The 26,535-nt window shown below is 49.8% G+C and overlaps 1 protein-coding gene across 1 annotated transcript in view; it reads left to right on the top strand.

The window, feature by feature from the left end:
• The window catches only part of POLE (DNA polymerase epsilon, catalytic subunit), a 55,039-nt gene extending 29,626 nt beyond the window's left edge, over positions 1-25,413 (top strand). The window contains exons 27-49 of the mRNA XM_030859880.2: positions 676-778; positions 1,213-1,293; positions 1,407-1,529; positions 6,976-7,188; positions 7,408-7,617; positions 7,878-8,021; positions 9,402-9,542; positions 9,749-9,902; positions 9,979-10,085; positions 10,309-10,485; positions 10,592-10,815; positions 10,949-11,169; positions 11,420-11,624; positions 12,744-12,917; positions 13,891-14,016; positions 15,729-15,861; positions 17,343-17,526; positions 18,540-18,671; positions 18,786-18,979; positions 23,090-23,290; positions 23,654-23,779; positions 24,456-24,545; positions 24,669-25,413. Coding sequence (XP_030715740.1) covers positions 676-778; positions 1,213-1,293; positions 1,407-1,529; positions 6,976-7,188; positions 7,408-7,617; positions 7,878-8,021; positions 9,402-9,542; positions 9,749-9,902; positions 9,979-10,085; positions 10,309-10,485; positions 10,592-10,815; positions 10,949-11,169; positions 11,420-11,624; positions 12,744-12,917; positions 13,891-14,016; positions 15,729-15,861; positions 17,343-17,526; positions 18,540-18,671; positions 18,786-18,979; positions 23,090-23,290; positions 23,654-23,779; positions 24,456-24,545; positions 24,669-24,782 — 3,577 coding nt within the window. The 3' untranslated portion in view covers positions 24,783-25,413. The remainder of the gene's footprint in view (positions 1-675; positions 779-1,212; positions 1,294-1,406; positions 1,530-6,975; positions 7,189-7,407; positions 7,618-7,877; positions 8,022-9,401; positions 9,543-9,748; positions 9,903-9,978; positions 10,086-10,308; positions 10,486-10,591; positions 10,816-10,948; positions 11,170-11,419; positions 11,625-12,743; positions 12,918-13,890; positions 14,017-15,728; positions 15,862-17,342; positions 17,527-18,539; positions 18,672-18,785; positions 18,980-23,089; positions 23,291-23,653; positions 23,780-24,455; positions 24,546-24,668) is intronic.
• Positions 25,414-26,535: the final 1,122 nt, after the last annotated feature.

Below are 26,535 nucleotides of genomic sequence, written 5' to 3'. Positions count from 1 at the left end.
TGATAAACACCAAGAAAAATATGGTGTTTACTTCTATATGAGGAGGGTCAGGAGAGCTGCACTGGGGACTTCATCGTCATCTTTATTTTTTCATCCATGAAATAAAAATGGCAGGGCCAGTTTGATAGGACTGGGTGGTGGGTGCACAGGTGTCTGTTGTGTTCTTTCTAAGTTTCTTCATGATATTTCACAATAACAAATACTTCCTCCAATGAAAGAAAGGGGTAGTGACAGTTGCCCTATTGCTTTGATAATGATGTGAAAACTGGCTTCATTTTCAGGTGAGCAGGTGGGCTCTCTAATATTTTACCCAATGAATAATAATTTTTTAAGTGTTTAATTACATACATGCACATGAATATATAACTTATGTAAGGACACTTGTATAAATAGCTCTGTTAACAGTGGCCAAACACAGACCAGATGGCCAATGGTAGGGGATTGTACATTAAACCGTGGTATTTTAATATGATGAAGTATTCTTTAGTTATTAAGTATGATAAACATCAGATATAGGTATAGTTTATACAAATAACTACAATAAATAGAAACATAGGTTACAAAGTAGGTCATAATAACTTATTTCCATGTAGAATATGTGTGTACTTGATAAGTGCTATGACCTGGTTTAGGGAGGTTTTCACATTGTTGAGTTTTGTGTCTCTTCTTGCCCAGGGCCATTCCACTCGCCATTTTCCAGGCAGAGCCCACGGTGAGGAAGCACTTTCTCCGGAAATGGCTTAAGAGTTCTTCCCTTCAAGACTTTGATATTCGGACAGTGAGTGCTGGTTTTTTCCTACTCTCAGAAGTTTAGGAGGAAAACTAGACAGGGCAGAGTATCCCTGACTCAGGTCTCCTTTTTGGCTGGAGACTTCACTCTTGATTTCCTCCTTTCTGTTATGTAATGAATGAGGAAATAGTTACATTTTAGGGCAAAACTGGAGAAGCTAAATGTTGGGGAGGCCCGTTTAACTGTTCTCTTGGATGGACCAAGGCTTGGGGTTTGGCACAGCCTTCCAGTGCTGGCTTGGCCCCCTACCAGCTCTGATCCCGGGAGAGTCGTTTACACTCTCCACTTCAGTTTCCTCCTCTGCGAAATGGGACCTTTTACCTTAGAATTTCTGAGAGGGTTAAGTAAGACACGTGAAGCATGCCACCGCTGCTGCTTTTCTCTCGCACACCCCGCTTGTTGCTGGCTTCCTGCGCGCTCAGATTCTGGACTGGGACTACTACATCGAGCGACTGGGGAGTGCCATACAGAAGATCATCACAATCCCTGCGGCTCTGCAGCAGGTGAGGTTGAGAACTGGTGGAAACAGGGCGCAGTGTGACCTAAAAGCTACAGAAACCTGGGCCTGGCCCAGACTAACAGCATCAGACAAGTGATCGATCTCACCTTTATGTAGGTGAAGAACCCAGTACCACGTGTCAAGCACCCTGACTGGCTGCACAAAAAACTGCTGGAGAAGAACGATGTCTACAAGCAGAAGAAGATCAGTGAGCTCTTCGTCCTTGAGGGCAAGAGACAGGTAATGGGGCCTGGCCCAGGCCAACAGAGGCTGTGACGGTTGGTGCTGGGCAGTGTCCCACGGGCACACAGGGCACCAAAGTCTCCACACTGCTGTCCATAATTTTGGATGCTTCCTTCCATTCAGGCATTTACAATGTTTTTTTTCTTTCTAAAAATGTACACATTGATACTTTATCCTTTAATTCCTCCCAATGTTCTTCTTTTGTGATAAGAAACTTTGTGAATCATCAGTTTAGGGTGAAGAACTATGTGTAAATGGAGGATATACTAATTAGACTCAGTAACTTGGAATGCATCACTATACCTTGAGACCTCAGTTGTCTAAACTGTAAAAAAAAAAAAAAAAAAAAAAAAAAATTCTGTTAGAAACTCCAAAAAATACTGAAGACAGTGTAATGAAAAGCACAGCTAAAATCAGAAGAGCAAGAAGAAAATTCTGAGGTGCTGAAAATGGAAAGTGAGCTTCGACCAGAGCAGTAAACAAACTCACCTGCTAAAAGCAGACTCTCAGGTTGAATTTTTACAGTCTAACTATCTTATTTATAAGAGCTATACTTAAAAGGGCTCAAAATGATTAAAAGGATGAAAAAACATATATATCAGGTAAATATTAACCAAAACAAAGCTGATGTAGCTATATTAATGCCAGACCAAAAAAATATTTAGGCCAAAAAATATTAGTAGGGATAAGGATGGTATTAAACTATACTGAAAATCACAATTCACTAGAAATATATAACAATTCTAATAGTTTAGTTTCAAATTAATTAATGTAAAAATTACCTAAGGTAGAAGAAATTGACATCTAATCAGTTTGGGATTTTGACACATCTCTCTCAATTGATAGATCTAGCAGACCAAAAACTAGTAAAAATGTGTACAGTTGGAATGACACAATTGCTAACTAGATTTAGTAGCTAACTAGATTTAGTTAACAAATAGAACCTTGCACCCAGTAATTAAAGGATACACATTCTTTTCAAGAACACCTAAAATAAGACTGTCTGTATGCTGCAAAGTGCATTGCGACAGATTCCAAATAATTTATATACAGACCATATTGTTTGGAAACTAAAAAGAAACAGATTTATAAGTAACTCATGGATCAAAGAAGTCACAATGGAAATTAGAAGTACTTACTGAATGAAAATACTATCAAAATTTGTAGTATGCAGCTAAAGAGGACTACAAATAACACATAATCTATTTAAATGCATATAATAGAAAAGAAAAACCAGTAGAAAATTAAGTAAGCTTATAGCTGTGAAAAATTCGAAAACAGTAGAGTAAACCAAGAAAGTAGAAAGAAAGAAGTTATAAAGGCAAGAGCAGAAATGAACGAACAAACAGTAAAACCAAAACCTTGATCTTTGAAAAGACTTATGAAATAGACAAATCTTTGTCAAGATAGGTATTTCAGGTTTTGTTTTAATGAAAACATTATCATTGCAGATATAATAAAGCCTGAAAATAAATAAGTAGTTACCTTTCCTAAACAATTGGAAAACTTAGATGGAATGGATAGTATCATAGAAGAATTATTCAAATTAACCTAAGAAAAAAAGAGAAAAACTGAATAGAACTTTAACCATTAAAAAATGAATCATAGGGCTTCCCTGGTGGTGCAGTGGTTGAGAGTCCGCCTGCCGATGCGGGGGACACGGGTTCGTGCCCCGGTCCGGGAAGATCCCACGTGCCGCGGAGCGGCTGGGCCCGTGAGCCATGGCTGCTGAGCCTGCACGTCCGGAGCCTGTGCTCCGCAACGGGAGAGGCCACAACAGTGAGAGGCCCGCGTACCGCAAAAAAAAAAAAAAAAGAATCATAATTAGAAAGAAACAAACACTGGACCCAAATGGTTTCTCAGAGGGATTTTACCGAACTTTTTAAACAAATTATTCCAGAGAATAAAAAAAGAGGCTCCTTAGCTCATTTGGTAATCTTGATAACACTTGTTACCTTGATAACAAACTGACAGGCCAGGAAAAGGAAGGAGTGTTATAGGCCATTGGCAGTAACAAACAACAGGTACAAAAATAGTAACAAACTAAATTTTGCACCGTATAAAAACAGTAACATTGTGTACAAGCAGGACTTATGCAAGGAATGGCAGGTGTTAACTTCAGAGATCTGCTAATTCAGTTAATTTTAGGAAAAATCTGTTCATCATCATCATCAAAAGAGAAGACTTATGGGATCATTTCCAATAGAGGCAAGAAAGAACATTTGATAAACTTTAATGTCTGTTCGTGATAAAACTTTGAGCAAGCAAAATCATAAAAGATGAGATGTTTCTCTGATAAAGTCTGTCGAAACTCAATAGCACACATCTTATTTAATGGCACATTAGAATCATTAAAGTTGAGGAACAGGAGATGGATGCCTGTTACCATCACTTCTATTCAAAATTGTTTGGAAGTCCTGGCCAGCATAATTCAACAAGGAAAAGAAGTTAAATTTTAAGGATAGAAAGGCATAAAACTCATCATTTGCAGGTGATATAATTGTTAACACAGAAAATGTAAGGAAACCCAGGAATTGTTTTAACTAATAAGACATTTCAGCAAGATCATTAGATACAAAGCTGATATATAAAAATCTGTAGCTTTATCTTATACTAGAAACAATTAGGATTTTGTTGTTGTTGCTGTTGTTGATTTTTGGCTGCGTTGGGTCTTTGTTGCTGTGTGCAGGCTTTCTTTAGTTGCAGTGAGCGAGGGCTACTCTTCATTGCGGTGTGTGGGCTTCTCATTGCAATGGCTTCTCTTGTTGCAGAACATGGGCTCTAGGCGTGCGGTCTTCAGTAGTTGTGGCGTGTGGGCTCAGTAGTTGTGGCTCTTGGACTCTAGAGCACAGGCTCAGTAGTTGTGGCACATGGGCTTAGTTGCTCCGTGGCATGTGGGATCTTCCCGAACCAGGGCTCGAACCCATGTCCCCTGCATTGGCAGGCGGATCCTTAACGACTGTGCCACCAGGGAAGGCCGGCATGCAGGCTCTTAATTCCCCAACCAGGTATTGAACCTGCGCCTCCTGCAGTGAAAGGCGGATTCTTAACCACTGGACCACCAGGGAAGTCCTGCAAAAAGTTTTTTCATGTAACGTGAAAGTCTAATCCTAAAATTCATATGAAGAACAAGTATAAGAAAAACAGAAACAATTTTGAAGATTAACAAGAGGAAGCTTGTCTTAGTATGTAACAAGACACACAAGAAAGTCTTATTAAGGCAAGACCATACAGCAGTAGCGCTCATAGGTACCCTAGAAACAGATCCAAATACGTATGGGAGCTTGGTCTGTCACAGAGGTAGCGTTATACATTATTAAGGAGAACGGAGTGCTTATTCAATAAATGATATTGGGGGAAATGTTTTTTCATATTTCAAGAAGTAAGTAGCTATCTCACACTGAGTATGAAAACAAATTCCAAATACAGATCTAAATTGAAAAAGAAAACAACTGTTTAGAAAAAAACACAGGAGGCTATCTTTATGATGCTGAGGTAGAAAGAGCTTCTTAAGGCATGCATAAAAAACGATCACAAAGGGAAAGACAGATACATTCAATTAATTAAAATGTAAATTTTCTGTAGTCTGAAACAAGAATGGCAGAACGTTGGTATTTATTGAATCTGAGTTATAAGAACCATGGATATTCATTACTTTTGTAATTTCTATAATAAAAAGTAAAAAACACACACATTTTTATAGTACAGAAGTCACCATAAAGAGACAAGTCATAATTCGAAGAAGATATTTGGAATGTACGAAAGTTAGGAATGGTCCATAAGCATGTGTATATTTTTCTGTTGCTATGTAGCAAGTAATCCGAGAACGTAGCAGCTTAAGTAACACAGGTGTTTTTGTTTTTTGTTTTGGCTGCGCCGGGTCTTTGTTGCTGCGTACGGGCTTTTTCTAGTTGTGTCGAGCGAGGGCTACCCTTCGTGGCAGTGTGCAGGCTTCTCATTGTGGTGGCTTCTCTTGTTGCGGCATGCAGGCCCCAGAATGCATGGGTTTTAGTAGTGTTTGCAGCACGCGGGCTCAGTAGTTGCAGCTCGCGGGCTCTAGGGCTCAGGCTCAGTAGTTGTGGCGCACGGGCTTAGTTGCCCTGCAGCATGTGTGATCTTCCTGGACCAGGAATCGAACCTGTGTCCCCTGCATTGGCAGGTGGATTCTTAACCACTGCACCACCAGGGAGGTCCCACAGGTGTGTTATTATCTTGCACTTTCTGTGGCCTGTGGTTCTGGAATCTGGGGACAGCTTATCAAGGTCCCCTGGCTCAAGGTCTCCCACAGACTACAGTCAGGTGTCATCAGGACTGTGGTCTCATCTGAAGCCTTCCCCAGCAACTGGGGAAGGAGGTGCTTCACTCTGGTAGCTGGTGGCAGGATTCACTAGTGGAGCCGTCCTCATTTCCTTGCTCCATGGACCTATCCAGAGGGCAGGTCACAGCCTGGCAGCTGACTTCAGAGCAAGCACTGGATAAGAGCCAGAGTGCCAGCAGTTCAGAGGTCACTGTGTTTTATAATCTAATCTCAGAATGACATCCTGTCACTTTCGTTGTAATCTGTTCATTTGAGGCAGGTCACTGGGTCCAGCCCACACTCAGGAGGGAGTCATACAGGGGCATGAACAGCTGGAGGTGGGGGTCATCAGGGCCATTTTAGAAGACTGACTGCCCCAGGGTCAACCCCACTGTCAGTTAGGTGAATGAAAAATGAAGTATTTAGATACCACATCACACCAAAAAATGAGTATGGTGACACCAACTATTAGCACATGTGGGGAAGTAGGAGCTTATCTGTATTTCTGGTGGGAGTGTGAACACAAGGTCTTCAGGCAGCATGTGGAAGGATGGTTGTTGACGAACCCAGTTTCTAGTTCTGAAAGAGTAGAAATTAACCATTCTTCATTTTAGAATGTCATGGATAGGTAAGCTGATTTATTTGCATAATGGAATATCCTACAGTTAGAATGAATGGACAATGTCCACATGCATCAATAGGGATCAATTTCAAAAATACGTTATTGAGTAAAACAAGTTGCAGTAGGTTGTGTACCATGTGTCTCTGTTCATATAAACCTGCAGCTTAAAGTAATGGTATATGGGTTTATAGGTACGGAGTAAAAATTCAAAATGTGTGGGGAGTGGTAGGCACTGTGCTTGGGGGCTGGGAGGGAGAAACGGGGCGTTTACCTATTCTTTGCAGTATTTTATTTCTTATGAAGAGGAGAGAGTTCTGAAGCAAGCACAGAAAAATGTAAACATTCACTTCATAATGGTGATGCCTGAGTGACATTTTCTGTCTGACCTTTTCACTCTTAAAAGTTTAAAAATAGATTAGTCTGTAAATGAATACGTTTGCATACAAGTATTTTACCTTATTCAGAGGTGCACTTACGGTGATTTCTAGAGAGAGCTGTTCTAAGGCTCCTTTGGATCTTTGCAGGTGGGCGTGGCACAAGCTTCAGAAGGTGCCCAGAGCCTTGGCGCCCCCGACATGGAGGACTTCGGCCTTGTGAAGCCGCTGCACTCGGCAGTGCCCGTTGCTACCAAGAGGAGGCGTAGCCACTGGGAGAGCCAGGAGGAGTCGCAGGACCTGGAGCTGACGGTGCCCTGGCAGGAGATCTTGGGGCAGCCTCCGGGGCTTGGATCCACCCAGGCAAGAATCCTCAGGGGGAGGAAGCAGGGACGCTGGTCAGGCCTGACCTGTGACGAGCCGTCTCCCTGCAGGGTCTGGGCCCTGAACTGGGCCTTGACCCCTGAGCAAATTGGCAAGATGTACCCAGTTCTTACAGAGCACCTGGGGACTGTGGAAGGGTGTTTCTGTTTCACTCGTGCTCAACTGTATTTCCCGTCTCCTCCTCTTGCCCTATCCCAGGAAGAGTGGCTGGTCTGGCTCCAGTTCCACAAGAAGAAGTGGCAGCTACAGGCTCGACAGCGCCTCGCTCACAAGAAGAGGCGGCGTCTGGCGGGGCCAGAAGGTGCACCGAGGCCTAGGACCGTCCGAGAGGGGCCCTCCAGAGGGCTGGGGGGCTTCTTGCGAAGAACTGCTCGCAGCATTCTGGACCTCCCGTGGCAGATCGTGCAAGTGCGGACAGCCAGCAGTGGGAGGGCGGGACACCCCTGAGGGCGGGAGCATGGCTTATGGGAACGAAGGGGTATCTGGATGGCTCACGATCCTGGGGACCTGGTCTGGAATGGAGCAGGAAGGGCAGGGCTTTACCTTTGTGCCTCTGTGACAGGGCCTGGTGCTGGAGGCCACCTGGGAGATGGCCTGTCCACAGGTATTGAGTGCCTTCTGTGACACGGTGAGACACGCACTGTTGTGCGACCTGTGTTTCCTTTCAGATCAGCGAGACCGGCCAGGCTGGCTTGTTCAGGCTGTGGGCTGTCATCAGCAGTGACCTGTATTGCATCAAGCTGAACATTCCCCGGGTATTCTACGTGAACCAGCGGGTGGCCAAAGCGGAGGAGGGCCCTTCCTATCGGAAGGTACGGGGGGCAGCTGGCGTTGCTGATCACTGAGGTCAGCTGTCTGCTCAGCCTCTGAGGTTGTCTCCACTATGGAGGAGGCCACGCAAAGACCTAGTGAGCTTTGTGACCTTGAGCGAGGTGTTCTGGAGCCTCCATCTCCTGAGAACCTTCTTGGGATGCTGTAAAAATTAATTGAAATGGTGCTGTGAAGCGCCAAGTGAATGCTCAATGATGGAAGCTGTGGGTGTCATTGTCCTTGCTGCGCCGTCCTCTTGCATCTGACGTCCATGTAGCAGGGAAAGGACTGGGTGGACATTAGTCAGAGGCTGCAGGCTCTGTCTCCATAGGCTCTTTTGATGTTAACGGCTTCATTGGGGTCTAATTCACATGCCATACAGTTCACTCATCTAAAGTGTACGATTCGTTGGCTTTTAGTGTATTCACAGAGTTATGCAGCCATCTCCACTGTCAATCTTAGAACGTTTTCATTACTCCCAAAGAAACCCCGGGCCCCTTAGCAGTCTCTCCCCTCTCCCAGCCCTCAGTAAGCACTGGTCCACATTCTACCTCTAGATTAGCCTCTTGTGGACATTTCACATACGTGGGGTCCTACAGCAGGCGTCCTCCTCTCAGCTGTGGTGTCTTCAGAGGCCGAGCTCCCAGTCAGCTCCACCCAGAGCTCGTTCACTGAGCAAATGAGCACGTTTCTTGGTTGGGTGCTAGGAACCGATTAACAGGTTGATATCTAGTTGAGGAGATGAGATTCGAGTATTGGTAACTGGCAACTAGACAGAGGAGCCTTCTGGAGAAGGTGAAACTCGATTCTGACCAGAATATTCAGCAAAATATGGATCTAGAGAGAGGACAGGGTGGGTGTTGGGCAGCAGAGGACAGATGATCTGGAATTCTGTAGCTTTCTTGGATGTGATGTGATGTAAGTTTGTAGGAGGACATCCTTCCTTGTAGGATATTTTCCCCTTTGGGCACCCCTCTCCTGCTCCGTCCTCGCCAGGATTCCCACACTCCTTTCCTAGTCTTCTGTCCAGGAAAACATGGCTTCTCTCGCGGTTTTTGCTTCCTGCACCCTTAAGGTTAAACCCAGGAGAGAAAAGAGGAATATAAAGCGGGAACACCTGCCCCTCACAGTCTGGGAGCTTGTCTGCTTTTTAGAAGCCTCGGGCAGCTTCTTGAAGTTATGCCCAGACCTTTTCATTTTACTCATTGGGAGAGATGGGCTGTAGGGGTTTACTCCATGGTTGTGGGCACCAGAGGCTCTAGGCCTGTTTAAACGATGCATGGCTGTAAGAGTGTGCGCACATGTGTTTGCCTGTGCATTGTAGCACACGTTACGACTTAGCTCAGTTGTGGGGTGAGATCATCGCCATATTGTGTCACCAGGTGAATCGGGTCCTTCCTCGCTCCAACGTGGTCTACAATCTCTATGAGTACTCGGTGCCAGAGGACATGTACCAAGAGCACATCAACGAGATCAACACTGAGCTGGCGGCGCCGGACATCGAGGGCGTGTACGAGACTCAGGTAACTGTTTTCCCAGCTGAACTGTGCAAGGATCTATCCGGATGGAATAGAGGGAAACAAACCCCACAGAGGCATGGACAGGCTAGCAGCATTGGCTGTGGACTTCATGGACACAGTGAATTTCAGCAGCATGTCGGCCGAAGATGGCCACGGGCCTGTGCTCTCCCCCGTCAGCCCTCACACCACTCTGTCTGCCCCCCTTCCAGGTTCCGTTATTGTTTCGGGCCCTGGTGCAGCTGGGCTGTGTGTGTGTGGTCAATAAACAGTTGGTGAGGCATCACTCAGGCTGGGAAGCAGAAACCTTCGCTCTTGAGCACCTGGAGATGCGCTCTCTGGCCCAGTTCAGCTACCTGGAACCAGGTATGGCATGTGCCAGCCGCCCTTGCTTGACCCACCTCCTGCTTATCTCAGGGTGACAGGCCATGTCCTCCTGCAGGGAGCATCCGCCACATCTACCTGTATCACCACGCGCAGGGCCACAAAGCTCTCTTCGGCATCTTCGTGCCCGCACAGCGCAAGGCGTCTGTGTTTGTGTTGGATACCGTGAGTTCTGGGCTAGGCTGTGGGCGAGCCTCGCTGGGGGAGGAGCATATCCCTGGGCACGGAACTCTCGCACCCCTGACCCCACTGCTGCCTTGTTTCCAAAAGCCTTCACCCAGCAATTAGAAGTGGATCCGCAGAGATAGCCCGGCCACCCATGTCCACTCCGGGCTGCCCACTTCCTTCCCTGTGGGGAGAGGCGCCGACCCAGCCCTTGTTTGTCTAGGTGCGAAGCAACCAGATGCCCAGCCTCAGTGCCCTGTACTCAGCCGAGCACAGCCTTCTGCTGGAGAAAGTGGGCCCTGAGCTCCTGCCCCCCAGCAAACACACTTTTGAAGTTCGGGCTGAAACAGACTTGAAGGTCATCTGCAGAGCCATCCAGCGCTTCCTGCTGGCCTACAAAGTGCGTGCCGTCGGGGTCCCACACTGCGGGAGCCCCCTCCCTCCTTCCCTCCTTCACTCCCTCCCCCGGGCCAGGTCCACCTAGCTGTCTCCTTCCCTGCGCCCAGGAGGAGCGCCGTGGGCCCACACTCATCGCTGTTCAGTCCAACTGGGAGCTGAAGAGGCTGGCTGGCGAAGTGCCCGTCTTGGAGGAGTTCCCGCTAGTGCCTGTCCGTGTGGCTGATAAGGTCAACTACGGGGTCCTGGATTGGCAGCGCCACGGAGCCCGGCGCATGATCCGGCACTACCTCAACCTGGACACTTGTCTGTCACAGGCCTTCGAGATGAGCAGGTGAGCCGAGTGGAGGGGTGTCTCTGCCCATCTTGGTCGTGGCTGGCCTCACGGGTCTCTGGTGGCAAGTCGGCCTTCCCCGCTTCCCTGGTCGTTGTCCCCTCTGGGGCTGGCTGACCCCGTGCCCCTGCAGGTACTTCCACATCCCCGTTGGGAATCTGCCAGAGGACATCTCTACGTTTGGCTCCGACCTCTTCTTTGCCCGCCATCTCCAGCGCCACAACCACCTGCTCTGGCTGTCTTCCACATCACGGCCTGACCTGGGCGGGAAGGAGGCTGATGACAACCGCCTTGTCGTGGAGTTCGATGACCGAGCCCCTGTGGAGGTCAACAGTTCAGGCTGTTACTCCACAGGTGGGTGGGTGAGGCGCTTGGGGGCCTGGGCTGCTGCCTCTGCCGCTTGTTGCCGTTCTGTGCTGCTGGGAACGCTCAGCCCTGTTGGGCCGAGAGCCTGGGAGCCGAGCCTGCAGGGCTCTGCGGGTGTGTGCTCTGCAGTTGGCCGCCCCCAACAGCAGCCTCAGGGATTTTTCTGAGATAGTGCTTGCTGGGGTCAGGCTCCGCACCCAGGAGGGGTCAGTGCATAAGCGGTGGTGTCTGTGTGCAGTGTGCGTGGAGCTGGACATTCAGAACCTGGCTGTCAACACCATCCTGCAATCTCACCATGTCAATGACATGGAGGGGGCCAACAGCATGGGCATCAGCTTCGATGTGATCCAGCAGGCCTCCCTGGAGGACATGATCACGGGCAATCAGGCTGCCAGCGCTCCCACCAGCTACGACGAGACGGCCCTCTGCTCCAGCACCTTCAGGTACCCAGGGGCTTGCGACCCTGAGAACGTCACCTGACCTTTTCTTCTTCTTGTGCCCTCTCCTCTCCAAAGGCTGAACAACAGTTTGGGTTCTAGAAGGAGCAGTAGAAATCCTTTTATCTTCTGTCCTTGTTTCGGAAACTAAGAGCTAAGACAGTGTCAGTGGGGTTTCCCTCCGCCTTGCCAGAAACCAGCATAGGGCCAGGCTCCTTCCTCTGCTCATGGGTCTTTTGCTGCCCTCCAGGTATGGGTTGACAGTTCCTGTGGCCAGAGGCGTGCCTGCAGGAAATCGCCAGTTTACTTGGGGTGCGGGTGTGTATCGAGTATCTGCTGTGGGATGCACAGCAGGACATGCACAGTGGGTTAAGCCACACAGAAGGGGGTGCGAATTGCAGCGGTGACACGGGCAGGGAGCACGTGTGCTCTCCACAGCCCACCGGGTGATATGACTGTGGCCCGTTGTAAAGATGAGGAAACTGAGGCCCCGTGCTTGTGGTCGTGCTGCAGTTGAGGGGAAGGGTTGGTGCTCAGGAGCAAGTCTTGGGATTCAAGAATGGTTTTCTCCAACCGCCACTCCTGTTGCATTCTCACAGAAGGCGGGCAGAGCTGGAAGGAGCAGGCTGCAGGCCAGGGGGCTGGTGGAGAAGAGGCTCAGGGCCCGAAGGCACGGTGTGGTCAGGGCCGAGGGCTGCTGGGCAGGGAAGCGGCCGCTGTGTCCCGAGAGGTGCTGGCAGCAGAGCTGCCACGGGGCGGGGATGGCTGTGAGCCACCTGGGGCGACACAACCAGGGCAGTCGTGGTGAAGCAGATCGTTAGGCCCATGACTGGCCCAAGGGAGGAGGGCCCTGCAGGTCTCTGTGGTCAGTCTTCTCCTGGTTCTCCCAGCAGGTGAGGTGCCTTCTTGTGGGGCACCCCCGTCTTCTCAGCTCTGTCCTGGCACCAGCCGTAGGGAAAACTTGGAAGGTTGTGTTGAGTGTGGTGGTGTTGAGGGGTGCAGATGAGTCACAGAGGGCCGAGGAATGGATCTGAACAGTGAGAAGGGAGGGGGCAAAGGTGACAGCAAAACAGGGAAGAGCTGGTGCCAGCAACAGAGGGGGCGCCCTCTGAACCCCTCCTGCAGGATCCTGAAGAGCATGGTGGTGGGCTGGGTGAAGGAGATCACGCAGTACCGCAACATCTACGCCGACAACCAGGTGGTGCACTTCTACCGCTGGCTCCGGTCCCCGTCCTCGCTGCTTCACGACCCCACCCTGCACCGCACACTGCACAGCATGATGAAGAAGCTCTTCTTGCAGTGAGTGCTGCCCGTGGCCTTCTCCGGGCTATGCTGATCCCTCAGTCCCCAAGCCAGAAAGATGGCAGTCAGCACCTCTGGGAGTCAAGAGCCCACTTGAACCATAGCGATCAGATGGGTCCCAGGAAGAGCTTAGCTGCCATCGCAGCTTCCAGAGACACGCTGTGCGATGCATAGTCTTTGTTGCTTTTTCATAAGTCATTGTACACTGTGCTTACTGTTCTGCACCTCGCTTGCCTTCGTTAACAGTAGATCTTAGAGAGCTGTGTGTGGATGTACCACGCTAATGGACATTTAGGCTGCTTCCACAACTTTTGCTGTCACAGTGACCAACGTGGAGTGGCCTTGTACGTGATGAGGTCGTGCAAACATGTCTGTAGAATAGTCTTCAGGAAGTGACGTTGTTGCAGATCTGATCGATATTATCAGATAAATCTAGATGGGTGAACACCAATTTGATCAGTATTATCAGGGAGATAATACTGTAAAGGTATGTATTCTTTACCTCCCTGTAAAGGTCGTACAGTTCATTGTGCTATTAGATATGATTGGGAATGTATGTCCCCACTCCAGGCCACGCCGCCATGCGGGGTATTATTGCCAACCAGATGGGATAAAATGCTCTCTTGGTATACCCTTAATATGCAGTCCTTATTATGAATGAAATTGGACTTCCTTTTCATATCCTTTGCCCATTTTTCTGTAGATTTGGGGTTTTTTTTCCCTCATTAATTTGTATGAGTTCTTTCTAGATAAAAATTAGCCATTTTTCTGTGATGTGAGTTGCACACTTTTTCCTCAGTCTTTGTCTTTGGTTTTGTTTACGGTAGGGTTTTGCAATGCAGACCTCTTTGTTCTTTGTTGCTTCTGGGTTCTAAGTATGTTTTCTGCTTCAGGACGATCAGCTTTTTTCTCACAGTGTCTTCTGGTCTTCTCTGGTGTCTTGACCGTTGATTCTGAACTTGGTCTGCAGGCTCATTGCTGAGTTCAAGCGCCTGGGGTCATCAGTCGTGTATGCCAACTTCAACCGCATCATCCTGTGCACCAAGAAGCGGCGGGTGGAGGATGCCCTTGCCTACGTGGAGTACATCACCAACAGGTGTCAGCATTCCTGTACCCTTCATTCATCTGTGTCTTATCTGATCCATTCACCTGCTGCTGACAGCCTTAACGTGTCTCGTAGCATGGCTCTGTTGGTAACGAATGCTTTCTGCCTTTGGGTATCTGAAAAAGCCTTTATTTCACCTTTGTTTTTGAAGGATATTTTTGCTGGGCATAGAATTGCAGATGGATCTTTTTTGAAAGTCTTTTTTTTCCTCTTTGTTTCTTTTTGGATAATTTCTGTTGTTATGTCTTTAAATTCACTGATCTTCTGCAGTGTTTAATCAGCCATTAATCCCATCTAGTATATTTTTCATTTCACACTGACAGTTTTCATCTCTAGAAGCTTGGTTTGGGTTTTATACATCTCTAGAGTCTACTTAACATGGTCAGTCTTCCCTCTGGTTTAACACATGCAATACTGTTCTAATAACAGGTTTTTTGTTTTTGTTTTAATTAATTTATTATTATTTTTGGCTGCGTTGGGTCTTCCTTGCTGCATGCGTGCTTTCTCTAGTTGCGGCGAGCGGGGGCTACTCGTCTTTGCGGTGCGTGGGCTTCTCATTGCGTTGGCTTTTCTTGTTGTGGAGCACAGGCTCTAGGCACGCGGGCTTCTGTAGTTGTGGCCCGCGGGTTCTGGAGCGCAGGCTTAGTAGTTGTGGCGCACGGGCTTCGTTGCTCCACGGCATGTGGGAACTTCCCGGACCAGGGCTTGAACCCTTGTCCCCTAAATTGGCAGGCGGATTCTTAACCACTGCACCACCAGGGAAGCCCCTAATAACAGGGATTTTTTTTGTTTGTTCGGGTTTTTTTTGTGTGTGTGTGTGTGGTACGCGGGCCTCTCACTGTTGTGGCCTCTCCCATTGCGGAGCACAGGCTCTGGACGCGCAGGCTCAGCGGCCATGGCTCACGGGCCCAGCCGCTCCGTGGCATGTGGGATCTTCCCGGACCAGGGCACGAACCCGTGTCCCCTGCATCGGCAGGCAGACTCTCAACCACTGCGCCACCAGGGAAGCCCCCTAATAACGGTTTTAATTCCTGTTCTGCTCGTTATTACGTCTCTGTCAGCTCTGATTTGTCTTCAGTTGATAGATTCTTCTCCTTATTATGTGTTGTGTTTTCTCTGCTTCTTTGCACACCTGGTGATACAGGATGGGATGCCAGACATTAAGAATCTTGGCTTGTCCGTTGGGTAATTTGCATTCCTGTAAATATTCTTGAGCTTTATGTTATGTTACTTGGAAACAGTTTGATCCTTTGGGGCATTTTTTGAGATGTATAGGCAGAGCCAGAGCAGTGTTTAGTCTAGGGCTCATTATTCCCACTGTTGAAGCAAGACTTTGTGAGCACAGCTGCACGTGCCTCTGAGTTACGGGGTTCTGAGAGCGGCGGGAAGCAAGCACCCCAGGCCTGGTGTGGTTTTCTCACACTTGCGCGTGATCCATGCTCTGCTGAGTGTGGGGTTTGCTCTGTGCCGCTCTCGCCTCTCAGCCCTGTGGCGCTGGCCCCTCGTGGCTGGACGCAGATGCCTCCCTAGTATCATGTTTCCCGTGTCCCCTAGAAACTTTGAGGGATGGTAAAATGTGCGTCTACTTTATATCCCTCTTTAGATAAGTAGAGGGTTAAACAGATAATAAAAGAAGTGGGGAAAGTGGGAAAAAGGGAAAACTGTTGATTTCATTTAAGCAATTTCTGTTTTGCTTGTTTTAGCATCCATTCTAAAGAGATCTTCCATTCTTTGACAATTTCTTTCTCTCGATGCTGGGAATTTCTTCTCTGGATGGATCCCTCTAACTATGGTGGAATCAAAGGAAATGTTCCATCTAGTATTCACTGTGGACAGGTAAGAGGTAACCAGTCTTAGAGAGCAGAGGTTGGAATCTGAAGCAACTTTAGGGGTCCACATTGGTCGCTTCAGTGCACACTTGAGGGTCACAGGCCGAGTGCCAGGCACACGGTTCTAGGCCCCGGTCATGTAGTCCTTGCTTTCACGGAGTCTGTGAGGGCAAAGATCATGAACAAGCAAACAAGTAGATGTATACGCCAGTGTCAGCAATGATGAGGGCTCGGAGTAAACAAAAAGCAGGGTAGAGATAGAGAGTGAGCCACGGGGGAGGGGCCGATTTGGATGGGGAGGTCGAGGAGTCCTCTGAGGGGGTGACGGAACTGCAGTGTTAGGCTGCCGTGAGTTACAGGACAAGCAGAGACAGTGGTCACAGGTATGGGCAGAGAGCTGGCCGGGGCCAGGCCACTTGGGCCTGAGGGCTGTGATGGACACTTGGCTTTCAGTGATGGGGAGATTCTGAGTGGGGGAGTGTCAGGGCCTGACTTCCACTTGGATCCTGAGTGGACAGCACCGCAGGAGGTCAAGGTCTGAGTGGAGCCCGGTTAGTGTCGGCCCCGGGGAGGATATGTGGGGCAGGGTGGAGTCAGGGAGAAGGACTCTGGGGGGCATTGCAGGTGGAGTGGATGGGCCAGCAGAATGAATGTGGGGTGACGCCCGGGGGCACAGGGGCGATGTCTGGGCGAGTAGGTTGTAGGTAGGCCTGTGCTTGGGTGTGTGAACCCCGATGGACGGGGCAGGAGAGCGAGTATGGGGAGAAGGGAGCTGTGCTTGGCTGCGGCGTGTGGTGTTTGCCGAGCCTGACGTTTGCTTGACGTGCACAAGGTGGAGATGCAGAGGTCAGGTGGTGGCAGGGGCGTCAGGGGAGGGGCTGGGGGTGGGAACTTGGGGTCATCCCAGCTGCTGAGCCTGGCAGCTGGGGCTGGTGAGAACACCTGGGGGTGAGCGTGGGTTGAGAGGCCTGAGTGCCCCCAGGGCAGGTCCCCATGGAGGAAGCTGCCAGTGGGTAGGGGAACTGGGGGGATGGGGCCTCAGGCATCAAAGGGAGAGCGGCCCCAGAAGGAAGGAGCCGTGCTGCTGAGAGCAGATAGGAAACAGAGGCTGCCCTTGGTGCTGGGGTTGGAAGGGCCACTGAGACCACGATGGGAGAGAAGGAAGTGCAGGCCATGTAGACGAATCAAGGGAAGGCAGTGGTGGCTGCTGCTCTGAAGGATGGCGGCCGTCAGAGTTCAGATGTTGAACATTCTTGCCTTCCTGGGAGGTGGGAGTTGAATAATGTTAAAGTGAATCCTCTGAAAGAGCAAACGAGAGTAGCAGTCAGCTGTGTACTGAGTGCTTCTGTGCACCAGGCACGTTCCATAAATGACCTTATTCTTAAAGCCGTCCCGCAGGAATCTCACCTGGGCTTGGGGGGCGAACAGGGCACCCGTTGGGCGGTGCTGCTGTGCGCAGACGTGACTGGGGTTGTCTCTGTGTCCCAGCAAGACTCCCCCGAAGAGGGCAGAGCGGAGGGGGAGGAGCCTGAGGAGGAACCTGAGGAGGGAGAGGAGGAGGGAGGTGCACAGGAGCCGGATGTCGAGGACCTGCTGGAAAACAGCTGGAACATCCTGCAGTTCCTGCCGCAGGCAGCCTCCTGCCAGAGCTACTTCCTCATGATCGTTTCAGGTGAGTCGTCCACACTCTCCATAGCGCCTGAGCCACGCACTGGGAATAACGTGGCCCTGGTGGGAGCACGCCCAGAGTCGGGGGCCCCTGAGGGGCGCCCTGGCTGCACAGCACTGTGAGAGGCAGGGAGGAGACCCTCGGCCCTCGCAGAAGCTCACCGTGAGGAAGGCTGCCCTTCCCGGGGCGTCACAAAGGCTTCGTGGCCCTGCCCCCGAGGTTTGTGCGCGTGCACATATAGTGATCAAGGTAAACCCCAAGTAGAAAAGTTTAGACACTTCCTGAATCGACTGCCCCACTGGCTGGTCCTTGAGGCTCAACTTACGGTGTAAGAAACGCCTATATTTCATCTGGGTCTAAAGGTTTAGTGTTAGTAACACAACATTTTAAATCAACTATACTCCAACAAAATTTTTTAAAACGAAGGAAAAGTTTTAGTGTTACAAATCAAATTATTTAGCTTGATGTGTAAACGAAGTGTGTAGATTAAACACCTGTTATAATTCAGAGCTAATCATTAGAACAGTTGATGAAGAGCATCATAAATTAAATCATAAATTGTCAGCAGACACATAGACGTAGATATAGGTGCACCCACGTACATAGCGACAGAGGTAGTTCCATTGTGGTTATTTTATATTTTATATTTATATTTTGTCGACTTGTCTTTGAGCCCTTTGCTTTCTTAAGTTCTCTTCTGGAATGTGTGGGCCTGGTGGAGACTTTGGAGAAGTGTGCTGTGCCTGGGGGTCGAGGCGAGCCCTCTGTCTTGCCGTCCAGTGTGAAGGTTGACACGTGTTGCCTGAGCTTGGGCGTCAGCGAGTGCCCTGCGTGTCCCCATTTCTCTGATTGACTTTGGTTCATCTTAGTGCAGCAAATAGAATCATCGCTACTAATGACATTTCAGCCAGTCTGGCCGGCAGTGTGACTAGCCACAGGGTGCCCCCGGATTCTGGGATGTTGGCGGCAATGGCAAATCTCGGGGCCTGTGGCCTGAGCCTGCCCTCTCTCTGCAGCGTACATCGTGGCTGTGTACCACAGCATGAAGGAGGAGCTGAGGCGCAGCGCCCCGGGCAGCACCCCTGTGAGGAGGAGGGGGGCCAGCCAGCTCTCCCAGGAGGCCCAGGGAGAGGCCGGAGCCCTTCCAGGTGAGCGCCCTTGCCACGGGGGGCCACCACTGTGTGCTCCTCAGGGGTCCTTCCCTCGGTGTCGCGATCGCCGTGCAAAATAGGAAGCAGGCATCGTGTTGCTTCTCTTCCCAGGAATGATCACCTTCTCACAAGATTATGTGGCGAACGAACTCACTCAGAACTTCTTCACCATCACACAGAAGATTCAGAAGAAAGTCACAGGCTCTCGGAACTCGACTGAGCTCTCAGAAATGTTTCCTGTCCTCCCCGGTTCTCACCTCCTCCTCAATAACCCCGCTCTGGAGTTCATCAAATATGTGTGCAAGGTGAGGACACTCCCATTGACGTGTGTGCAGGTCACTCCTTTCTTCCAGAAACACCCACTGCGCCCACTCCATGCAGCCGCTGTGGGAAAGACCTCTGTTCTCACTCCGCTGAGGGGGCACAAGTCAGTGAGGGACAGGTGAGCTCAGAGAGCACAGGTGCTGAGAGGTGGGCTCAGGGGTGGGGCAGGTGAGGAAGGCCCTCTGATGGGGCCTGGGGCTGAGAATGAGACCACTGTGGCTAAGAGGGTCTGGCCATGGGCAGAGGGGATGCAGAGACCCTGGGGAGGGATGACCTGGTGGTGCTGGTGAAAGGTGAGTAGTGGAACGGCAGGTGCTCCTGGATCACGTGGGGCTGGTGGGCCAGACTAGGAACTGGACAGGGCTCCCAAAACGTCTGGGCTGCTGTGAAACCTAAGAGGAGAGCTTGCTCGAATGCTAAATGCCTTTCTGGGAAAGGCAGGCTGCATCAAACGATGGCATAATATTACCAGATGAGGACCCAGCCGGCGTTATCCCTTACGGAGCATTTTCCTGTCCGTTAAATTACCTCCCAGCAAATCACAGTTTCACAGTGATCAATTGGCTTCTGATTGTGGTGAAGAAATGGTTTAGTGTACCATTTTAATTCCTTGGTAGACTTCAGAATTTTTAAGTTTTATTTTTATTAAAGTATAATTTACAGGGACTTCCCTGGTGGTCTAGTGGCTAAGACTCTGCCCTCCCAGTGCAGGGGGCCCGGATTCAGTACCTGGTCAGGGAACTAGATCCCACGTGCCACAACTGAAGAGCCCACATGCAGCAACAATGATCCTGCGTGCCGCAACTAAGAGCTGGCGCAGCCAAGTAAAGAAATAAATACATGTTTAAAAGAATAAGTATAATTTACATACAGGAAAATTCACCATTTTAGTGTGCATTCCGTGAGGTACCCAATCACGCCTTCAGGATACAGAACCAGAGTCCCCACCCCTGGCACGCTCTGATCTGTCTGTCCCTGTGTTCATTTACTTTTTGAAAGTTGCATGCAGTAAAAGTCACTCTCCGTGCAGTGCAGTCGTTCGAGTTTTCACACATGGATAGGGCTGGCCAGCAGCAGCCAGGTAGGTACACAGCGGTCACCACCCCAGAGACTCCCCCACGCTTCCCCTCGGGCTCAGCTCCTCGCGCCTGCAGCCCTGGAACCGCCGATCTGTTATCTGTCCCTGCGTTGTGATCGCTTCCAGAATGTCACACGAGTGGAATGGTTGGTCATGTAGCCTTTTAGGTCTGACTTCCTTCAGTCAGCAGAATGCACCTGGGGCTCCTCCATGTCATTGCTTGTCTCAGTGCTTCGTTCCTTTCCATCGCTGAGTCTTTTTCTCCCTTGTTGTGTGGGAGAACCGCAGTTCCCCGGTTGAAGGACATTCAGGTTGTTTTCACGTTTTTGGTGACTGTTAGTAAAGCTGCTGTAAACATTCTCATAGAGAAGGTTTGGGGTGAACATAAGTTTCATCTTGATAGAAACGTAGCAGGGGACTGGCTGGGTCATGTCGTGCTTGTTTCTAAAGTGGCCCCGTTTTGCCACTTTTCAGGCCTCATCAGCGGTGTATGGCTACAGTCCAGCTGCTCCACAACGCGCTAGAACTTGGTGGTGTTGATTTTCAAGATTTTATCTGTCCAGATAGGTGTGTAGTGGTATATCATTGTGGTTTTAACTTGCATTTCCCTAATGCTAATGATGTGGAGATTTTATGCATGTGCTTGTTTGCTCTCCATGTGTTTTTGGTGAAATGTCCAGAGCTTTTGCCCATTATTAAAAATTGTTTCTTTTTAAAATAATTTTTATTGGAGTATAGTTGATTTACAATGCTGTGTTAGTTTCAGGTGTACAGCAAAGTGAATCAGGGTTGTTTTTCTTATTGTTGAGTTTTGAGAGTTCTTCATATATTCTGTATATAAGTCCTTTATCAGATCTGTGACTTCCAAATACTTCCTCCCAGAATTTGGCTTGCCTTTTCAAAATTCCATTTTTCAGTGAGCAGAGGGTCTTAACTTTTATCTAATTTGTCACTTTTTAAGGGTTGAGCTTTTGGTGTCATATCTGAGAAATCTTTGCTTTAACCAAGGTCACAAAGTTTTTCTCTTATGTTTTCTTCTAGATTCTAGAAGTTTTATAGTTTTAGGTTTTATATTTAGTCTGTGATTCATTTTGAGTTAATTTTTGTGCAATGTGCATGTTATAAATTGAGGTTCATATTCTGCATAAACATATCCAATTATTCCAGCATTATTTGTTGAAAAAATCAGCCTTACTCCATTTAAATATGTTTGTGCTTTTTTCAAAACTTAACTGGCCATATATATGTGTGTGGGTCTGTTTCTGGGTCTCCATCAATCTGAATATCTGTCTGTTCTCCAATACCACACTGTCTAAATTTCTGTAACTTTATCAATGTGTCTTGAAACCAGGTAGTGTGAATGCTTTAACTTTATTCTTCTTTTTCAAAATTATTTTGACTATTTTAGTTCCTTTGCCTTTCCTTATAAATTTCAAATCAGCATATCAATTTCTACCAAAAAAAAAATCCTCTTGGATTGTTGATTGGAGTTGTTTGGAGTCTTGGATTAATTTAGGGAGAATCGATATCTTAATGTTCAGGCTTCCAATCCATGAACCACTACACCTTCCCATTTATTTAAGTTGTCTTTGACGTCTTTCATCAGTGTTTTGGAGCTTTCAGCATAAAAATAGTGCACGTATTTGCACCTCGGGTTTTTATGGTTTGGGTGCTATTGTAATGGCACTGATTATTTTTTTTTTTTAAATTTCGCTGCGCTGGGTCTTAGTTGCAGCACGCCGGATCTTCATTGCTGCGTGCGGGATCTTTAGTTGCAGCATGCGGGATCTAGTTCCCTGACCAGGGATCGAACCTGCGCCCCCTGCATCAGAGGAATGGAGTCTTAACCACTGCACCACCAGGGAAGTCCTATCCTGAGAGTTTTAATCATGAATGGATGTTGAATTTTGTTAAGGGCTTTTTCTGTGTCAATTGAGATGATTGTATTGGTTTTTATTCATTAGTCTCGATATGGTGAATTACACTGATTTTCAAATGTTGATCCAGCCTTGCATTCCTGGGGTAAATCCCACTTAGTCGTGATACCAGTGGGTTCAATTTGCCAGTATTTTGTTGAGGATATTTGAGTCTGTGTGTGTGACAGTTTTTTTTTTTTTTTACTGTAGTTGTACTGTCTTTGTCTGGTGTTGGTATCAGGGTGATACTGGCCTCACAAGATGAGTTAGGAGTGTTCTCCCTCTTGTGTTTTCTGGAAGATACTGTGTAGAATCAGCATCACTTCTTCCTTAATGTTTTGGTGAATTCACTTTCATTTTTTTCTGTCTCTTAATTACATCCAGTGTTCTCCCTATGTAAAAGACATGTATAATGTATATATTTTAAATAATACTGCCCAGTAGGCTGTCGATCCTCATAAATGTGCTTGCAAATCCACCCACTTTGTTTCAGATCGACCATAAACGCTCCTCCTAAAGAAGTCTTCTAAGTGGCGTTTGGTTCTGTGCTCTTGGCATTGTGCTAGGACAGGAGTTGTAGGGCTGGGAGAGGCCAGTGAAACATGCCAGTGCTGTCTTCTCTTGTTTACAGATGGGGGGTTAACGAGTCTCCTGTGGCTCTGCAGGAGCGACTTCCAGTGCCAGCACTGCGGGCACTGACACACACGTGTGCTGCAGAGGCGTTTCTCGGCTGGCCTGGGAGCCCCCCCACCGTGGAAGGTTGAAGTCAACCCCTTTGCAGTGAGACTGTAGAGCTCTGGTAGACTTAGGACTGCCTGTCATTGAGGAAGAAGGAGCCAGTAAGGAGAACACGTAGAGCACACTTCGGTGTGTCCCAGAGTTCCCCGGAGCTGACAGAGACCACAAGGCCTGGGGGCAGGGCCTCCACTCCACTCTTATGGCCCCGAGTCGGGGAATCACTGATGTACAGAAGGCAGGAAGAGTTGAGATGATGCTGAGAAACAGTAGCTTAGAGAGTTGGCTGTGGGGTTTTCTGGTCCAAACAGCAGCAGGGAGGCCCCGGGAGCTGTCCCTGATGTGGGCTCTGTTCTCTGCAGGTCCTGTCTCTGGACACGAACATCACAAACCAGGTGAACAAGCTAAACCGAGACCTGCTTCGCCTGGTAGATGTCGGCGAGTTCTCGGAGGAGGCCCAGTTCCGAGACCCCTGCCGCTCCTACGTGCTCCCTGAGGTCATCTGCCGCAGCTGTAACTTCTGCCGGGACCTGGACCTGTGCAAAGAGCCCTCCTTCTCTCAGGTGGGCCAGCTCCGTCAGGCCCCTTGCTGGTAAAGCCAGAATATCCAGGCATCAGTGGATCAGGGGGTCCTGCAGTACTCCCTATCAGGTGACCCCAGTCTCCACCTTTACTGGGCTACACCTCCTGGGCCCCCAGCTAGCTTTGATGTGAATTAGAAACAAACACCCTTTTCAGGCCACTCAGCTGCCACATGCCAGAGCCTTGTCCTGGTAAACACGTAAGTGATGACAGTGGTGATGTGAGTGTGCCCTGGAGCTGTGAGCAAGCAGTACCACAGTTCTCACCACGAGCTTTTCTCTTTCCATCCCTTCTCAATACTGGGGCTGAGGAAGGTGACCTGGTCCCTTTCCTTCTCTGCCTAGGATGGGTCTGTGCTGCCTCAGTGGCTCTGCTCCAACTGTCAGGTAGCCTACGACTCATCAGTCATTGAGATGGCCCTGGTGGAAGCCCTGCAGAAGAAACTGATGGCCTTCACCCTGCAGGACCTGGTGAGCAGCGGGGCCTGGTGCTGGGGCTTTTCTGCACCCAGCCCGACCGCCCCTCCAGTTGGTGGAGGGTTTGTTGATAAGCAGTTCACACCCACGGGAAACTAGAGGTGTACACAGGTCTCAACATCGTTACCTGGTCCTCCAAGGTAACCACCTCTTGGGTCAGGCCTTGTCCATGAGCCCAGGTGACTCATTCATTCCTACAGCATCTGTTAGGCACCTACAGGGGCCAAGTGCTGGCTTCATGGACCTTTTTTATTCTAGTGGAGGGAGATACACAGTAAACAGGACAACTAAGTGATGGTAAGAGTAAAGAGAACCAACAGGCAGTGTGTGAGCAAGAGGGAAGCTTTCAGCATTAGTTGGAGGAGTGGTCTCACCAAGAGGGAACATCTCAGCAAAGACCCGAGGAAGGTGTTGCGGTCCAGACAGGGAACAGCTGGTGCCTGGTGTGATGGATGGGGGAGCCCCAGACTCAGAGTCAAGGGTAGGGTGTCCACCGGGAGGGTGTTGGGAAGCAGTTGGGATGTTTGGATAAAGCCCATTATCGAGTCTCAGATTTTATTCAGAATTGAGGTGAAGGCCATGGGGGAGGGAAGCCTGTCAGGTGCCAAGCGACTGGCCAGCCGTGGCCTGGGCCAGGGAGGCTCCTGACTGGGGCTGCTTCTCATTGCAGATCTGCCTGAAGTGCCGGGGTGTGAAGGAGACCAACATGGCCACGTACTGTAGCTGTGCCGGGGCCTTCTCCCTCACCATCCACACCAAGGTGGGGCCTCCCGTGGACAGCCAGCCCTGCTGCCCCTCGGCCATTGGCCCCTTCTGGGTCTCGGCCTTGCATCTCTGTGCCTCCTCTGGGACTAGTTCTCACTGTGACTGGTCATTCCTGTAGGTCTTCATGGAGCAGATCAGAACCTTCCAGAACATTGCCCAGCACTATGGCATGTCGTACCTCATGGAGACCCTGGAGTGGCTGCTGCAGCAGAACCCCCAGCTGGGACATTAGCAAGCTGGGCAGCGTCCCCATTCTCTTCTCTGACTACCCACATCCAAGACGGGCACCCAGGAAGACGACCCTCAGGGAGCAGGTCATGCAGCCCAGAAGAAGCGTGAACCAGCCAGAGCAGGAAGTGGCTCCACCTCCAGGTTCCCGGGGCCCAGCCTCGGCCAGGGCAGCCCTCTCTAGGCCCAGCCTCGGTCGGGGCAGCCCTCTCTAGGCCCGAGAAGCGTCTCCAGCGAGGGGTCCCAGGGCTGCCTTCTCGCTGGATGAACACCCCTCTGCTGCTGCACGGCCCTCCCTGCCCACTCCTCTGCTGCCCTGAGGTGCCCTTGGAGGTCTTCTGTTTGAGCCGAGCCCCTGAGGGTGGCTGGAAGCCAGACGCAGGGCGAGGGGCACCTGAGTGGGAGTCTGCAGCCCCAGCTCTCCAGTTCCTTGCTTCCGGGAGAGGTGGCTGTCCTACAGTCCACGCCAGCGGCATGCGGGCCGCATCCTGGGGACCCTGGCTGAACCTGTGGAGACCTGGGCGTCTCTCACACACTGAGTTCTGGGGCTTGGGCCCCTCTGTCTGTGGAGATTCCCAGTCAGAGCAGCCTTTGCCGGAGTGTCCGTATCATGGCGTAGTCACCTCGTCGGCAGCAGCGAGACTGGGTGGGGGGCGGGAAGGCTGAGGAAGGGGAGGATCTCAGTCTGGGGCTCAGCCGCAGCGGGGCGTGGCACCTCTCCCTCTGAATCTGCCTGTGCTGTGAGGGGGCCACTGCAGCAGGAGGCCTGAGGGCCCCGGGGAGGGAGGAGGCGCGCCATTATCGCGGACTTCGACATCATATGTTAGCACCTGGATTCTAGAGAAGTATTTCTTCACATGCCAGACTAGGTTCTTTCCTTCAGGTCTAAGAAGTGGTTGGGAGAGGATGGAGAAAAGGGCAACAGCAGTTTTATCGGGATTGAGGCAGTTCTGTTCTTGCTTCTCAGCCTCAGGGATCAGTACAAGACCTGTGACCCCAAGGCAGAGAGGGTCCTTGGGCTGTACCCCCTTTAAAATGCGACACTCACCACCAGCTTGTTCAGGGCCCTGAACAGAGGGGAACAGAGATGTGCCCCTTGCTGCACAGAGATGTGGGCCGTGCTGTTTTCTCCTCCCGGGTGGGGCTGAAAGAGGAGAATGGGCCAGGCTGGGGGACCCTTTGCTGAGCATGAGTTCTCGCTCCGTTCTGCCAGCAGCAGCCCCAGAACATAAGATCAACTCTGTGCACCTCATTTCTAACTAAATGCAACTGGAAGCAAAAGAAAACCAGCCAAATTGGTGAGAACACAGACATGTTAAAAGTGAATCACAGGGGCTTCCCAGGTGGCGCAGTGGTTGAGAGTCCACCTGCCGATGCAGGGGACGCGGGTTCGTGCCCCGGTCCGGGAAGATCCCACATGCCGCGGAGCGGCTGGGCCCGTGAGCCATGGCCGCTGAGCCTGCCTGTCCGGAGCCTGTGCTCCGCAACGGGAGAGGCCACAACAGTGAGAGGCTCGCGTACCGCAAAAAAAAAAAAAAAAAAAAAAAAAAAGTGAATCGTAAATTCAGAAACCCCGAACGGGTGGGCAGTGGGGGCCCCACTGTTGGCTGTGGAGCCTGGTTTAAATTTGTTCTCGTTATCTCAATTTACACTTTGGATTTTCGTTTTAATTTTACACTTTGACATTTCCTACAATTTTCACTGTGTGTATGTTTGTGCACTGCGCCTGGGTTTCTGGAAGGAAGGAAAGAAGACTA

Source organism: Globicephala melas, chromosome 13 (genome assembly GCF_963455315.2).
Source record: "Globicephala melas chromosome 13, mGloMel1.2, whole genome shotgun sequence".
NCBI lineage: Eukaryota > Metazoa > Chordata > Mammalia > Artiodactyla > Delphinidae > Globicephala > Globicephala melas.
Note: the sequence above shows the minus strand (reverse complement) of the source record. Positions and strands in the feature narration are given on the sequence as shown.